Here is a 16,698-nt window from a genome sequence, read left to right on the forward strand (position 1 = left end):
GGCCGGCTAAGAATTAGCTGTATTCAACTGGACGTATAAGAGAATTTAAGTACCTTTATCTGCACTTTTATTTTCAAAAAATACAGTATTTAAATTGATTTTAACTGTGTTGCAGGAATATTAACTGAACTGGAAGTTGGAAGTTTTGACTCTGCTCTTCAGTTAGTAACACCCACCCTCCCTGTTTTTGTTTTGGTGTTAATCTTAGTGGCCTTGAAACTGCCTGTCCCTCTTGTAAATTTGTGTTTGGATACTCCTTCTGGGCCCATCTCTTTTGCTCACTCAACTGAGTGCAGTGAGATCATATTCTGATTTCACTAGGCACTCCTACTGTGTACAAAGAGAGCATCTGGGAAACAGAAAAAAAATTAAGCTTGTTTCCTGCCTTTCCTGTTAAGTGGTATAGACTATTTGTAGGCTTCTGAGCCCCCAAGCCCTTCTGTGTTGGAGGGAAGCCTTCTAGCTTAGTTTTTTTTTCTTATAACTAGCCAGTTTTCTAGTTTCAGCACTCAAATCTGTTTCATCTCAGCACTTGTTCAGAAAAAAAAAAAAAATTTAATCTGCTTTTACTGTACTTGTGTTTCTACCTACTTTATTTTACTTTTGCATCATCTTAAAAGTACTCAATTGTATTTATTACTGCTTGGTGTAACTCATTCTAAGCCTTTTGGTTTAAACACTTGGGCTTCAGACCAGTTGTTTTGCACTGAGAGGGTTTGTGGTCTGCACTGTAGTGGCAGAACAGGTAGCTTACATCCTTCTAGGTTGGGAACTGCTGATTGAGGGCTCAGTGTCTGTTATTCTAAAAGTGTATTAATTCTGGTTTAAGCACTTGGGCTTTCAGGCCAGTTATTTTACATTAAGAGGGTTTGTGGTCTACACTCTTGTGGGAGGAGAGGCTGGACTCTGCCCTTCTGAGCTGGGAATTTCTGGTTAAAGGCTTATAGTACATGCATATCTGAACTGCTTCTTACTGAAGTTGGTGCGCCTTGTTTGCTGTGGCATAGACTGGATTCGGGCCTGCTGGATTTAGCTTTGTTTGTGTAACTTGAGCACTAATCCAGGCATTCTCTAAAGTATTCAATTGTATTTATTACTGCTTGGTAGTAACTTGATTAAAGTGTAGCTATCATTCTAAGTCTTTTGGATTAAGCACTTGGGCTTCAGACCAGTTGTTTTACATTAGGAAGGTTTGTGGCATGCACTGTGGTGGCAGGACAGGTAGCTTTCATCCTTCTAAGTTGGGAACTGCTGATTGAGAGCCCAGTGTCTGTTATTCTTAAAGTGTATTAGTTCTGGTTAAAGGTTTATAGTGCCTGAATATTTGAACTGTATCTTACTGAAATTGGTACACCTTGTTTGCTGTAGCATAGACTAGATCCAGGTCTGCTGAATCTAGCTTTGTTTATATGCTTGTTGTTTGTTTGCTTGTTATTTCCCTGGAATGCTAATTCCACCTAATACGTGGCTTCTCAGCGCTTCTGTGGATCACTAGTGATATCTGCATTGCTTACTGTACTTATTTCCTTGTTTCACTTGAAAGAAAGTTACTGTTTGTCGTTTTTGCATTTAAGTTACCTGTAACACATTGCACTTAAGTTACCTGGCACTTGCTCACTAAAGCAATTATATAAGTCAGCACTAAAATTAAAAGCACTACACCCTCACTCCCCACTGGCCCTTGTTTTCAATTATAAAGGAATTCCCAATATTATTCTAGCATGTCCAAAGGTCAGTTCTCAATCTCCTCTCCGGTCCAGTTGGTGAATCTGGGAATCTTGAGGCAATGTTACAACTGCCTCATGTACACAGAGAACCCTCTCCTCCTCCCAACAAATTCCAACACATGTGAGAGATGCAACCATATAGCCAAACTGGAGGCTAAGCTCTCTCAACTCAGTACTGGCATAACCAGTCAGGAGGAGAAGGAAACCACACTCACTACAATTCCAGTCTCACATAGACCTACCACGACAGCAAACCAAACACATAATCACACAAAAACATACTCGGAGGCTCTAAATAAAGATCTGCCTAAGCAGCAGAGACCGCCAAAGCAGACACCCAAGCAACCGCTACCCCAAAACAAAACACGTGCAACACATATCTCACAAAGCCAGTGTGCCGAACAGTCATAGCCCTTAAGACTAAACAATACACCTGATACACTTGTAATAGGTGACTCTATCGTCAGGCACACTGACGTCCCGCTCACCAGGCTGAACAAGGAGAGGGTCACGGTGAGCAGCCTGTCGGGCGCTAGGATCCGCCACATAACACAAGCACTCAGGTCACTCCAAGGCAAGTACAAATATGACTCAGTCATTGTCCATGCTGGTGTGAATGACCTGAGATGTACCTCCCTGGACTACATGAAAAGAGACATAGAGGAGCTCTCTGAGCATGTAGCCCAGGCCAGTATGACCCTGACCTTGAGTAGCATCTTACCCTCACCAAGAATGATGCCACAATATGAAGACAAGATGATCAATTGGCTTAAGTACTGGTGTCATTCAAAGGGGATCCAATGCCTGTCAGCTTGGGATGATATGCTCGACAAGCCACGATGCTTCACTAGGGACGGCTTGCACCTGTCACCCCTGGGCTTTCGGATATTGGCAAAGGCTCTTGCTACCCCCATAGTGCCTTTTTTAGGCAAGGCTCAAAAGACAAACCCACCTCCATAGGTATCACACAGGATAAGAAACTAAGAGTAATGCTACTCAACGCCAGAAGTCGAAACCTCAAGATGCATGCACTCTAAACTCTCCTTAGCATGGAGAACATCGATATCTGTGCAATAACAGAAACCTGGTTCAGGGCTCCCGAGAGCACCCCAGCACTACCAGGTTATACCTCATACCATGCTTTTCGGCCCCAAAACTTGGACCGAACCACAAAAGGAGGGGGAGTATCGATATTCATCAAAGATACCCACACCTCCAGGTTGGTGGCAAAGCACGAAGCATCAGAGACTATCCATGTGCAACTAACAGTGGGTAAAACTGCCTTCCAGTTTATAGCCTGCTACAGACCACCCTCCCGAACCCAGGAACCCCACTCGGCCTTCCTGAGAACACTGGAAAATATGAAGGTCTCTCCAAACACCATTATATTGGGCGACTTCAACTACCCAAACATAGACTGGAAGCATTACTCTAGCTCCAACACCCTAGCCCAAAGGTTCCTAGAATTTATAAACTCAAATGCTATGGAACAACTTGTTACCACTCCCACAAGAGGGGAAAACATACTGGACCTGATCATCACCAACATGGGGACTCTATGCTCCACACCAGAAGTGTATCCCTCACTGGTAAGATCAGACCATAAACTAATCTCACTGGATATTCACATCCCGACCCCACCCCCTGCTCAGAAAACCACAGTGAAAAACTTCTCTAAAGCAAATTTCACACTCCTCAAAACCAAGATGGAATCCTTCAAAGCCACAGGGCCTGTGGAAAATATGGCCCAGACCGCAGAATCCTTTATAAACGCATTCTATGAACACCTTCAGGAATGCATGGATCATGCAATCCCAAATAAAAGCAAGACCCAATCCTCCAAAGGCAGACGTCCTGTCTGGTGGACCCCAGCCATAAACAAACTATAAAATAGAAGGAGGAAGCTACTAAATGGTAGAGCAAAATCCCAAAAAGGGAAGGCATCACTGATCAGTATTAGCAAAAAACTACGGGCACTCATAAAATTGTCTAAGGCCAGCTTTGAGAGAAAAATTGCACAGGACACTAAGGATAATCACAAGGCTTTCTTTAGTTATGTTAGGAACCTGGGTGGTAATTCCCAGATATGCTCAGAATTAGTCGAAAATGACAAAAAATACACCAAACCCACAGACATTGCCAACATCCTAGCTGACAGGTTCAGCGCAAACCCCCCCCTCCCCACCAAAAGGGCAAATATCTATCCCAGCAGAGTGCTACCCCCCTGACATCTCAGATGCTCAGGTAAGAGCCGCCCTCTCCAAAGCAAAAAACACAGCATCAATGGGACCAGACGGTGTCCCGGGCTGCATCCTACATGAACTCCAAGAAGAGCTAAACCCAAACATAAAACTACTGTTCAATCTCAGCCTTGCTACAGGATAAGTACCCAAAGAGTGGCGTACAGCAACAGTGGTCCCTCTCCATAAAGGTGGTGCCTCAACGGATCCTGGAAACTATCACCCCATAAGCCTGACTAGCTTGGTCTGCAAAGCTATGGAAAGGATCATCATGGACCTCATAAATAAAGATATTGGGGACCTACAGACACTGGATCCTACCCAGTTCGGCTTTGTTAAGGGCAGATCCTGCCTCTTAAACCTGGTTGATTTCTTTGAAACAGTCACCAAGGCCATTGACTAGGGGAAGGTGGTCCACACAGCCTACCTGGACCTCGCAAAAGCCTTTGATACAATACCCCACTCGAGCATTATAGATAAGCTCACCAGCTTAAATATAAACCCCTATGTCACTAGATGGATTGCAAACTGGCTCAAGGACAGAACCCATATGGTTAGAATTGCTGGAGCCATGTCAGACTCCAAACCAGTTACAAGTGGTGTCCCACAAGGCTCAGTCCTGGGACCTCTCTTGTTCGGTATATATTTCGGAGGTACAGGCCAACATGGAAGGACTGTGGCTGACCAAGTTCACAGATGACTGCAAACTGGGCCATAATCGACTCTCCAGCCGACACAAGCATCCTCCAAAAGGGCCTCATAGAAACAGACAACTGGTGCCAGAGCCATGGCCTCAAGCTAAATGCCAAAAAGTGTATAGTCATCCCTTTGGCAAAACAAAGTGCCCACAAATTACCACATAGGTGGTAATCCATTAAGTACAGAAGAAGTAATTAGGGACCTGGGGACCCAAGTTGATAGCAATCTCTCATTTGACAACCACGTGGCCAAAGTGGTTAGAAAAACATTTTATATAGCCCACCTAATCATGAAGGGATTCACATCTAGATCAGGGGAGGTCATCGTGCCTCTTTACTCATCCCTCATCAGGACCATAATTGAGTACAATGCCCCTTTTGGGATGTACCTTACCAGACACCTGCAGCAATTGGAAAGACCCCAAAAGTACCTCACCAAGAGGATCAAAGGGCTCAAACAGATGCCATATGCTGCCCGGTTAAAGAAACTCCAGCTCTACTCAGTGGCATACCGCCTGTTCAGAGGCGATCTGTGCCTGACGTATAAAGCCATGTCCAACCCGGAATTAATGGACATGCTGCACCTCAGAAAATCCAAATCCCATCGAGCTACGCGCATGAGAGACTTGAACCTCAGAACTAAAATAAATAGGACATGCTGGAGGGACAGATTCATAACCCAGAGGCCCCCTTCACTCTGGAATAAAATCCCAGTCCAGGTTAGGCAAAGTCCCTCATTGACTCTCTTCAAGAGGAATCTTGATGAATGGATGGGAGATCGTAGGTTTACCCCGGGTATCACTTCTGTGTCACTGTTAGACAGAGGCACAGTATACTAACCTCGAAAAAGGGCATAGCAAAATAAATTTAAAATGGGTGGCGAAAGCCAAAACACATTCTGGCTAGGCTTATAAATGCCCTAGGGCAGATAGCCTAGTATGAACCTATGAATCTATGAACTTTTATAAAACTTTATAATGGGCATCACATATGACAAAACTGTTGATGACCTTATCTGGAACATCTCTGATTCTTAATCACAAACATTTCGTTAGAATGAGGCGCCTGATCTGAGGCATCCTGTAAAAATAGCAAAGGAGGTGAAACAGCAGCCTCCCAGAGCACCACCAACCATGTGTTTCTTACTGCAATAGATATTTTTCTGTAGCAGCTTGGAAGCCTGCGCTGATGAATACACTGACATTGTCCTAATCCACAGCTGATGAAGTGACAGCAAACAGCAACATTTACTGCAAATCTTCCTGTATACTTAGAACTAAAATGACAGGAATTTACTGACTAGCTCAGGCTGTGAAGTTTTTGAAGGAGGAATACAACATTGCCCGATATGGGCTACAGCTAAACATATGACAAAAGCAACTCTTAACAGTGCACAGAAGAGAGCTGTGGGTTTACTCACGGTGTTTAACAACTGCTGCAAATATAAAAACTCATGAAAATGGAAAAAACAGTGGCATAAAAACAAGTTACTCATTGCGCAGCTAAACAAAATTCATCAATTTCTGAAAAAAAAGTATTTCAAAAAAGCAGCTAATGCATTCAAGTTTACATGTGTTACAACAGTTAATGCACAAAAGAATATGTTTAGCATATGGGCACGCCTGATTAACAAAATTATGTCTGTTAAAATCCACTACGGCTACACCCATACTGTGGTGATACAGTGCTAAATGTAACCTGACTCCTGAAAGAAGGGCTGTGCCTTTAGCGGCGAAACATGTAATCTTTCTCCCTCAGCTTTCCTTCTACCACTTTGGACTTGTTGTTAAGCACAGGTTGCCATCACTGTGAGAGATATCTTTTCCTCAATACCAGCAGGCTTACTCAGAATCATTTAAATGTGTGTATACAGAAAAAGTACAATGCAGTGTGAATAACAGAAACATACAATAAAGACAAACCCTGCACGGGTGATAACATTTATTATATTTATCATTTTATTATTTTTCTGTAAAATTGTGAACAGAAAATGGAAGCAAATCCTTCAATGATTTTTTTTTCAGAGTGCTAAAAAAGAAAAAGTACCAAAGTTTAAGCATTCATGGAGATACCTTCATCAGACCTTTCCAACAATTATAAAAAAAAAAAAAAAAAAAACATTTCAAAGCTGTATCAGAGTTGTCTGATGCATTCTTACAGCTCTGACAAATCAGAAGAATAGGAAGGCTTCTTCACCAAACTATTGGTTCCAAAAAGTCTTCAGAAGCGGGCAAGGTACATTCCAGTAAAAATGGCTTTCCAGTCTGACAATGTTTTTATTCTGTCTGCAGCAGTAACAATTCAGATGTGTAAAGCAATGCTTCTTTTTTCATAGTTACTGAACTTTTAAACTGAGTAAGCAGAGTGTGATCCCAGACTGTTCAAGTTTACAGGTATATGCCAAATTACTATTACTCAGACACATAAAGAAACGGATTTACATTCTGTATACAGTAATTACCATTATTATTCTGCAACATTTACACTGACATTTAGCTGTCTTTTTAAAATTTGAATTGAATATATGCAAATTGGTTTCCAATGTATGTATATGAGTGGAACAAAGTAAAGGCAAGACCATTTACATTTTCAGTGCATGTTGTTACATAATATTTAAAAATGAAAAAAACACATAGACTTTGATAATATCAATAAGGTGTGCTCTTTGTAGTGCAAAACTGTCTAAGCAGTTAAGGCATACATAGTGCATCTGCAATAAGAAAGGGATTTTGCAAGAAAGTATGAGCAGAGACCAGAGAAAATCAGAAGGGTGAACTAGTCAAATCTTCTTCTTTCGTTTTTTCCCAGTTAGGGGTCGCCACAGCAGATCACCTGTCCACTCATGATTGGCAGTGGAGTTTTACAGTGTCGAGGTGCTAGCCCAGTGCCCAACCTTCCACAGTAGGCACACACTCACACCTAGGGCCAATTTAGAGTGTCCAGTCCAACTACAGCATGTCTTTGGGATGTGGGAGGAAACTGGAGCACCCGGAGGAAACCCACACGACCACAGGGAGGACATGCAGACTCCGCACAGAAGGCATCCCAGTCGAGGATCGAACCGGAGAACCTCTTGCTGTGAGGTGGCAATGCTAACCGCTGCACCACCGTGGCCACCCAAGGGTGAATTAGTCAAATATTTGGCAAAATAGTATCATATAACAAGTTTTGCCAATAGTGGATATTCATGGCAAAGACTATAACACTTAATATCTGATGACCAAGTGGGGTCAGAAAATGATCCAGCAGATGAGAGGGCTCCTGAGCTACAACAAGAGTGAAAAGTTATGCATTCTGTTGCCAGATGTTGCTTTCTAGTTAGCTCCATGGTACAGAAGAATAAAGCCCTGCCTGTGTCCCACAAGATCTGAGTTCATTTAGCAACTTGGTGCTGGAGGTGGTGGTATGGAAGTGTCTGATGTTGACACATTTATTAAAGGGGAGGGGGTAATTTCGGTTCAATGTGGAAGACTGTGACATCCACTACTTGCCTAGCAGCACTTAACACTGCAGTTTGGGACAACAAGCACAGACGCACACATGCATCCATTAGCTGGTATTACATCTGCAGCTTGGTGGTTGGGGAATCTATATCACAAGCATCCCTGATCTCACCATAGATGACAGCTCACTTCTGACATTCATCTCTCACCCACTAGGAAACAAACTGGCCTATCGAGAAACAAATGGGCCAGTACAGTAGCCAGGGGAGAGGTCTGATGGTTCAGACAGGTCCCTAGGCAACAAAAACAAAAAAATCACTTTGAAGGTATTCAGGACTGAAAACACTAACAAGATTTGCACAGCAATCATCAGGCAGCTTTTGCCTATAGTTTTTCCTCCCATCATAGTGAAGCTACAGGGAATCAGTTGACATTAAAACTCTTCTAGAAAACATATTAACATTGACATGAAACATTACTCATCTGGAACAATATTCTTTTTGTGTCATACATCTTTTTACAACAGTCCACACATTCTTCCAGCCTTTCACTCCAGAACTCCAGTCCTCTGTGCCCAAAATGCAATACATGTTTAACTTAATTATTTGATAATAGGGTACTTGAACCTGCTCCTTCACATATACTTTTCAGTCATGACTCAGGCTATACATTAGTAAATACAGGCAGCTTAGGGTAGTAGTACACCCTGGGACGGTAGAAGGAAACAGGAGTACCTAATAAAAACATATATGAGGAGAACATATAAATTCCATGTCACCAGAAATCAAGATTGATCCCTGCAACATGAAGCTGTGACATGGCTTGCAGAAACGCCTACAATCTACAGCTTATAAGTACCTCATGTAGGTTCCAAACGTACAGTCTGAAGTAGGGACCCCAACAGCTCAGGTATGAGACACAGTGGGCATGCTTCTAGAATTTTGTCAGAATTCTTTTTCGGAGGGGGGCATGAATTCATCTTAGTTATATTGATAGAAACATAAATCAAGATTTTCAACTGCAGCAGACTGAAGAGTCTCTCTGCAGAAGTTAAACTGCTGTGCTAGACATAAAACACAGGAAATAAAATCACTACAGATGAGAACATGTCATGGTTGTTCATTCTGCAATGCACAGAAAGTCAAATGAGCTACTTTAAAAGAAGGCTGTAAAGCTTAATGCAGCAACACCCTCCAGTATTTGACAAACTATCTGGTTCTTGTGTGTGTGTGTGTGTGTGTGTGTGTGTGTGTGTGTGTGTGTGTGTGTGTGTGTGTGTGTGTGTGTGTGTGTGTGTGTGTGTGTGTGTGTGTGTGTGTGTGTGTGTCTATGGTCATAGTGGAATTAGAGAGCAGGACACAGATTTCTGTACGTGCTGTTACCTGACAGCCCTTAGAAGGTTAGATTTTGCAGCAGCAGTAATCTCTGTAGAGGCATCTGACTTTTTTCTTTTACAGAAGCAAGTTCTGTGTCTGTGTAATCTGGTGTGGAAGAAGCCAAGATCATACTGCTACTAAAGCATGAGGTATATTTTTTATCACAGATGCACAGATGCATGCTGCACACTGATATAGCTACTCAGGCAGCTCAGATATTCTGCATGTGCTGGTCAGTAGTACTCATGTATGCACCTCCTATTACAAGATTACACATGTCTGTAGTGTCAATGAATCCTTCATTGCTTGGAAAAGATGGGATTAGGAATTGGGAAACATCCAGTTAACAATACCGATCCAGGACAGACTGCATAAATCCAGATACTACGACTTTGAGTGAGGAAAATGAGAATGAATCCTAAAACTAGGAAGTCTTGTGTACTGTCAAAGAAGTAAACCTGACAGAGAAACACACACACACTCACACAAGTGAGTGTTTACACAGATGCACGCATACACACACACAGACACACACAAACACACACACACACACACACACATGCATGCAAGGATCCACGCACGCACACACATACTTCTACTGTCCAAAACATTACATGTTGTGATGTAAAAGCAACAGAATGAAATGACGGCATATTGACAAAATGAAAAGTAAAAAGGATTAATACTCACAGATGTTAGTAATAATTCAACAGCAGCAGGGGTGTAGCAAGACATTTACATTTTGTACTCACAGCTTTGTATAGCTGACCCCGCATCTCACCTCACAATTTAAAAGTGGACAAATCTCTCCAAATTATGCCCTTCACACATGTGTAGCTCACTAAAAGAATAAATAAAGGTTTTTGTTTTGTTTTTCAAATAGGCAAACATAAGCAAGTTGTGCATAACTCTATACTGCAGGAATCAGTTTAACCAGTTACAGACATCCTGGCCTTTTTAAGATAATTTGTTTCTCAGCAGTGTGCAGAAAAAAATACCCACGCAAGTACACTGGTGACACCTGGTTACACTTTTAAAAAGATGGTGACAGGCATTTCCATTGTAAAATAAGATGTGTCCCTCCTAATATATTGCAGGAGAGAGTTTTGTTGTAAAATGACAAATGATCTTGCTAGTACAATACAATACTTATTGATATTAGCAAAGTGCTCTATGAGCTACAAAAATTGTTCCTTTCCCCAGCATATACAGACAGTAGTAAATTGAGAGACAACATTCATAATATGGGATAGCCGAGCAGATACGGTTAAGCTCTGTTAGCAAAACAGATAGCCAATGGTTACAGAGTCTAGGTAGAATGGGATAATATTATCTCCCAGCTTATGCATAATAAACTTTATAAATGGGGATGGAGTTTAACACTTGGCATCCTTACTTATATGAGGTAGCTAAGAAGTATGATCATAGAAGTAAAATGCCACTCATGATGCATAGCTGAAAGAAATGCACAAGGAAAAATCTCTCAGAAAAGGATTACTTTGGTTCTGCACTTTTTTGTTAACAAGATGCAACCTTGTATCATAGCTACTAAGGAAATAAATGCAAGTGCACTGGGAACTGCTTTTGCAGACTGACACAACCTTCTCATAACAACCTGGGTTGCAAAACATTTTTTTTCTGGAATGCATATAATTATGTAGCAAATTTAGTGCACATTACAGTGACACAATTATATAATAGCAACAGCAATTTAAATGTTAAAAATGATTCATTTTTACATTAAACAAACACATGAGCTGCCCCTCCCTAACATTCAGTTTCAATGACACAAAATAAAAAAATAATAATAAAACAAAGATATCACAACCTTCAAACATTACAGAATGGTTAAAGTGTGCTCAGACATTTACAAGGATTTGTTCTACTGACATGAAGTGCAAATGGACAATTTTACACTGATTACAGCTGCTAGATCTACAGTCCATTATTCTGAAGTCAGAGACCTGCAAAACAAATCTTCCTCATTAAACTCATTTAGTAATACAGATGAAGAATGTATATCTAGCACCCTTTATGAAACTGGTGCTTTAAATCAGGCCGAACAGTATACAAAAGGAAATGACTTGACTGGGTGAGTGAAAGGGTTTTATTTTGGCTCTGAAGGAGGTCCCATGCTTTCCTTCATTGTTATATTACACTGTGTTAGTAGGAAGCATATTAATTGGGCAGAGCTGATGGAATCCAGTTCCTCAATACAAACAGAGACACAGTCTCTCACACACACACACACACACACACACACACACACACACACACACACACACACACACACACACACACACACACACACACACACTCCACAACCTACTGTAATGTAAGAGTAAAAGAGAACTGAAGCACACCACGTTAAGAAAACGTAGAAGGGATTGTTAGCCGCCCTCTTCTGGAGTCACATTATTACCTACCTATTCCTTCATAAAGAATGCAGCATATACTTCTTTTTCTTCTACCTTTAGCACAGATACTATATATTATGGTCTTTGGGAAGCATTTCTGCCATAGAACATATAGGACATAGTTTAATATGGGAATAATGTCACATATTGGTTAGACTGGTGGTCTTGGTTTAAGATAAACAACATGTTAGAAACATTTACTGGCATTAAATTCCTTCAACTCTCACAATACTAGCAATGATTTGATAGAAAGCTTCTTAATTAAAAGATTACAAATTACATACTGGCTCAGTTACATGCTAATTTGATTGGCCATTTAGAATTAAAAAACATAGTGCTGGCAACCATGATGTACAGTCTTTTAGTGTTTACTGCCTTCCTTGTCAAAGTACTAATTTCATCTACATGGAGAGCACACTTGGCACCATTACCAGCCTCTGGTATAATATCGTCTTTGTCCTGTACAAGTAAATACTCCATTCAGCAGCGTTCAGGTACTAGGCTGTTGCTGTTCAGTGCTCTAAGAACAGGTTAGATTGAAATAAAATATAAACCTGATCTGTCACCTATTAGTCCATCAAGGAAACAAATACAGTTGCTTAATTCAGGTAGAGGTAGCATTTAGGAGAGGCAGTGTACAGCTTGAGCAGTGTGTCACAAATGTTCAGTATATATTTCACATGATCCAAGGTGACAGACAGTCCAAGGTAAGCTGTAGTGCAGACAACAATGGGACAAATGTATGACAGTGCTGACACGTGAAGAAGGCACTGCAATGTACTCTTAAAAACAGGAAGCAGTTGTGATGAGGCATGTCTCAAGTTCCTACAAGGTTTTCATGGCTCTGACCCTTTCACAGTCACTTTACTCATTAGCAAAGTCAAATAATAAGTGCTTTGATCATTGTTACTTTGTTCAGCATACAGTGTCGCCTTAGAGTTCGTCCTTAAACATTTACATTTGCTAAAACAGTTCTCACTCTTAGTCTTTACCCATATGCCTTACACAGTCTTCCCTGAAGAGACACCAGGATACCCACAACAGTACATCCCGGCTACATGTCTCTAGTCCTGGCTTGCTGCTTGATGACTGCATATCAGTTTTAGACTCTCTAAAGTTAATGAATGATTGCTAGATATGGTAAAAGCATTCAGACTTCCCTCTTCATAATTCCTGAATTGTGATCCTTCCTTTGACATGAAGAGTTCCTTTTTCTTCTCACTTGATTAATGCTTGTTTGGGAAACTGCCAGATAAATTAAGTAAGAGCCTTGCTGCACACAAGGGGGCTGTTTTTTGTGCAAAAAATGCCCTCAACCTTCCAAATACATGCAAAGTAGCTTATACATTTGGAAATAACAGGAAATTATTTTATCTGTGATTTATCTATTACATGGTTAAATATAAGAGGTTGTGCAGATACCTGGAACACTTTTCACTTCTCCGGTATCAGACGAGGTTATCTCTTCACTCACAGTCTGTGGTAACCTGTGAAGATCAGTAACATAGCATACTCATAGGATACTCACTGTAGTACATCCCAAGCATAACAGTGTGATATTAGCATGACCCTAACAGGCTCCTTCTGATGCACACTGACTACCAGGCCTTATGATCATACTTAATCGATGCTTTCCTGCAGTTTGGACATATCGGGTACCTTTATTACTTGTAGAATGCACACTCACACTTGAGTTTACCAACACAGACACCAGTTTGTTTCTTTTTTTTTTAATGCTAGCCTTTGTTCAGGTGGCTGAAATAGCACCACATGTTGGGCTTTCTATCTCCTGTTTTTTTTTTTTTTTTTTAAGAATCTAATGTTGCTCCCCTGTAGTTCTGGTACTGAGTGTTTACACCCCCTGGAAGAAAGGCCTGTCTTGTACTGTATGACTTGACATTACATTTAGCAAGAACCACAGTAATGCAAGCTCCTAAGACTCACCATAACTAGCAGCATCTGGTCTGTTGCTGCCTTGAGGCATTGCCACTGTAAATTTCTTTGCACATTTGCTTATCACTTCCACCAAGTCCTATCTGCTCCCTGTTGCTTCAGCTGTCAGAACCAGCTCAGCAATCTGTCCCTAGCTGCTACATGTTTCTGCAATTGGGGAGAAGCTTCTTAGCCAGCTAAAACATGCTATAACTGTTTACATGAAAGGAATGTCTTTCATTCTTTACTATGCTCCATAGTGCCACTGAACATAAGGGTCACAGTGCGTGATTTTATCAAATATGATGTCCCTTTCCCAGCTTTGTTGGCATACAGGGATAAAGCCGTGAACATGATCCAGCTGACCCAAGTGTGATTGGTGACTTGGTCACCTACTGGAGTTGGCACAAGGAAAACAGGAATGGCAAGGCTTTGCCTAGTCACTTGTTTTGGGGAGAGGGTTAGAATGATATGCTGGTAGTGAGCAGACTATTCCCTGTAGCCCCAGTGGACAGCACAGCTCTGAACAGTAACCAGGCTAGATACATGGCAGGTTTGGGAGGCTGTCTTGTGGGACTTGGATGTGGCTATGCCTTACAATATTAGCCTCTAAAATGTATGGTGACATGTAAAGAGGCAGGGCCTCCACCAACTAAGCAAGCTGCCTTCTTTGTGCAGCTGTCGTGGCTTCCTGACTTTTTTCTTCTCCCACTACAATGACTTCATCACTCATCACAGTGACCCCAATCAATAGGGTTAAATATCAGAAAACCCCAACAAATTGCTGGAAATTAGACTTAGTAGGGTTCATGGGGAGTGCCACACTACCATAGATGCTGAAATACCATTACACTCATACTAAGGGATTAGAAAAAAATGTTTTCTCCTTATTGTGCCTGATCAGTAAAATAGGAATGCAGTGACATTACATATATATTAGCACATACTGCTTAGACTGATGGTGCTATGTACTGTAAAGCAAGCAAAGTACATTATTTGCAGAAAAAATGCTTTGTTTGCATGAATGTTCATGCCTTGCACTGCACCCTTCCTATTAGTCTTTTGGTTCTCTCCAAATAGAATATTCTAGTCACTAATTATTACTGCATACCTTTTATTGCTATAGATCCATCAGTGGAAGGGTGGTGGTAGACATTAACCTCACCTTCCTACAAGTGATAAATGAATGCAGTGTTTTGTTAGCAAACTTGGAGATGTTGTACTTTTCTAATTGAAGCCCACCAGAATACAGAAGCCCTCACCAGGGCACAAAGAGCAGAAGTGCAGAGAAGCCAATCTAATGCAACAATCTGACAGTGGTTATTACAGTGACAGAAATGTACAATATTACTCCATCATCATTAAATCTACCAGTAACTGTGTGCCTCTGTGATAAGCACCTTAGGTTTGATTTTAAAACCACTTGACCTAAAACCAGAAGCATATGAAGGGTCCCCAAAAGGCACAGCAGGCAGCACAGGAGTAGGTAGCATAATGGTCTCACTGCAGTACTGAATGCTTATTCACCATATGAGAAACAGTAAGCCAAGGTATGGGCCGTTTCACTGCTGAAGATTTGTTTAGCATAGCTTTCCAGGTACTAGCTCCTGCTGTGTACAGAGGTGCTCTTGTTCTGCAGGCTATTGCTTAGTGATAGTAAACTGAGAATGCCTAACTAGGCTCCTTATAGGAAGAAGCCTAGACTGAGTCTGTGCATCCACAATGTTGTTTTTTTTCCTCCTTATGTCCCCAGCAGCTGTTATCATACTTACTATACTTGTGTCTGCCAGGCATAAGCATTTAGGTTCACTGCACATCAGTTTTCACTAGGAGTCGGCAGTGCCAGTAATCTGGGTTATCAAAAGCACAGTCTGAGCCTCCTGCAGGGGATGGTATACTATTTGATACCTTCACATACCCATTCCGGAGAGGTTTTTTTTGGCAGTTTAGTTGACTGGGAAAATTCTTGTATTCAGGGCCATGGTGACTTGTGACCTTGGCATTCCTAGGCAGTACAACTGTGTCCATATGCTCATACTCCTGCTGAGGTGGAACCATCAGAAGTTCATGAGAAGAAGTGTTTGGAGTAGATATGGAAGAGTCTGTTTGTGATAGGTCTTTGTTCATGTATGCATAGTCTTCAGCCTCTGCATCTTGAGGAATGGATGCACGGCTAAGGTTGTCAGCACTATTTAGTGCCCTGCTCAGTCTGGGCTGTTTGTTCATGTACTCATAATCATCATCTTCATTTTGCTCACCAGACACATCTTGTTGCTCTACATTTTCCATGAGTTCTGTAATCTTTTCTGGATCCTGTCTGGTGTCCATGTATTCATACCCCAGCTCTGTTTTCTGGATGGCCTCTGCTTCCAGGTTGCACTTCAGTCCACTCATTTTGGGCTGCCTGTTCATATACTCATATCCCTGGTCCTCAGGTGCATTCAAAATGGCAGGACATTGTTGAGTCTTCAAACGTGACAGTGTGCCACTCCGTGAATCAATACAGCTGGTAGATTTGGAGCGATCTGCAACAGAAAAAAATAAAGTTACAGATTTTTAATCTGCAGCAGCAGTTCTTCCATCTTCTGTTCAACAAAAGTTTATACATCTTTATTTTAACTGTAGACCCAGATAAATGAGAGTGATAAAAAATTACCTAGCCCACTTTATGCAAAAATATTATTTATCACCAATCTTTACACACAATCAAAATTTTACTGCCACACTGCTATCGTTGATGCAGCATCAACCTTACAAAAATGTCCTAAGCCCACCTTATTTACAATAATCACTAAATCTGACTAGAAGTCCACACACTGCATATATAAAACACAGGCAAACATACAGCCCCAAAACACTATAGGT

At 41.3% G+C, this 16,698-nt stretch overlaps 1 protein-coding gene across 1 annotated transcript in view; it reads right to left on the minus strand.

The window, feature by feature from the left end:
- Nucleotides 1-7,679: 7,679 nt before the first annotated feature.
- The window catches only part of ERBB3 (erb-b2 receptor tyrosine kinase 3), a 708,562-nt gene continuing 699,543 nt past the window's right edge, over nucleotides 7,680-16,698 (minus strand). The window contains exon 28 of the mRNA XM_044083747.1: nucleotides 7,680-16,358. Within this exon, the coding sequence (XP_043939682.1) occupies nucleotides 15,640-16,358 (719 nt within the window). The 3' untranslated portion in view covers nucleotides 7,680-15,639. The remainder of the gene's footprint in view (nucleotides 16,359-16,698) is intronic.

The sequence above is a fragment of the Protopterus annectens genome, chromosome 9.part0, assembly GCF_019279795.1.
Source record: "Protopterus annectens isolate FY-2018-M chromosome 9.part0, PAN1.0, whole genome shotgun sequence".
NCBI classification, from domain to species: Eukaryota; Metazoa; Chordata; order Ceratodontiformes; family Protopteridae; genus Protopterus; species Protopterus annectens.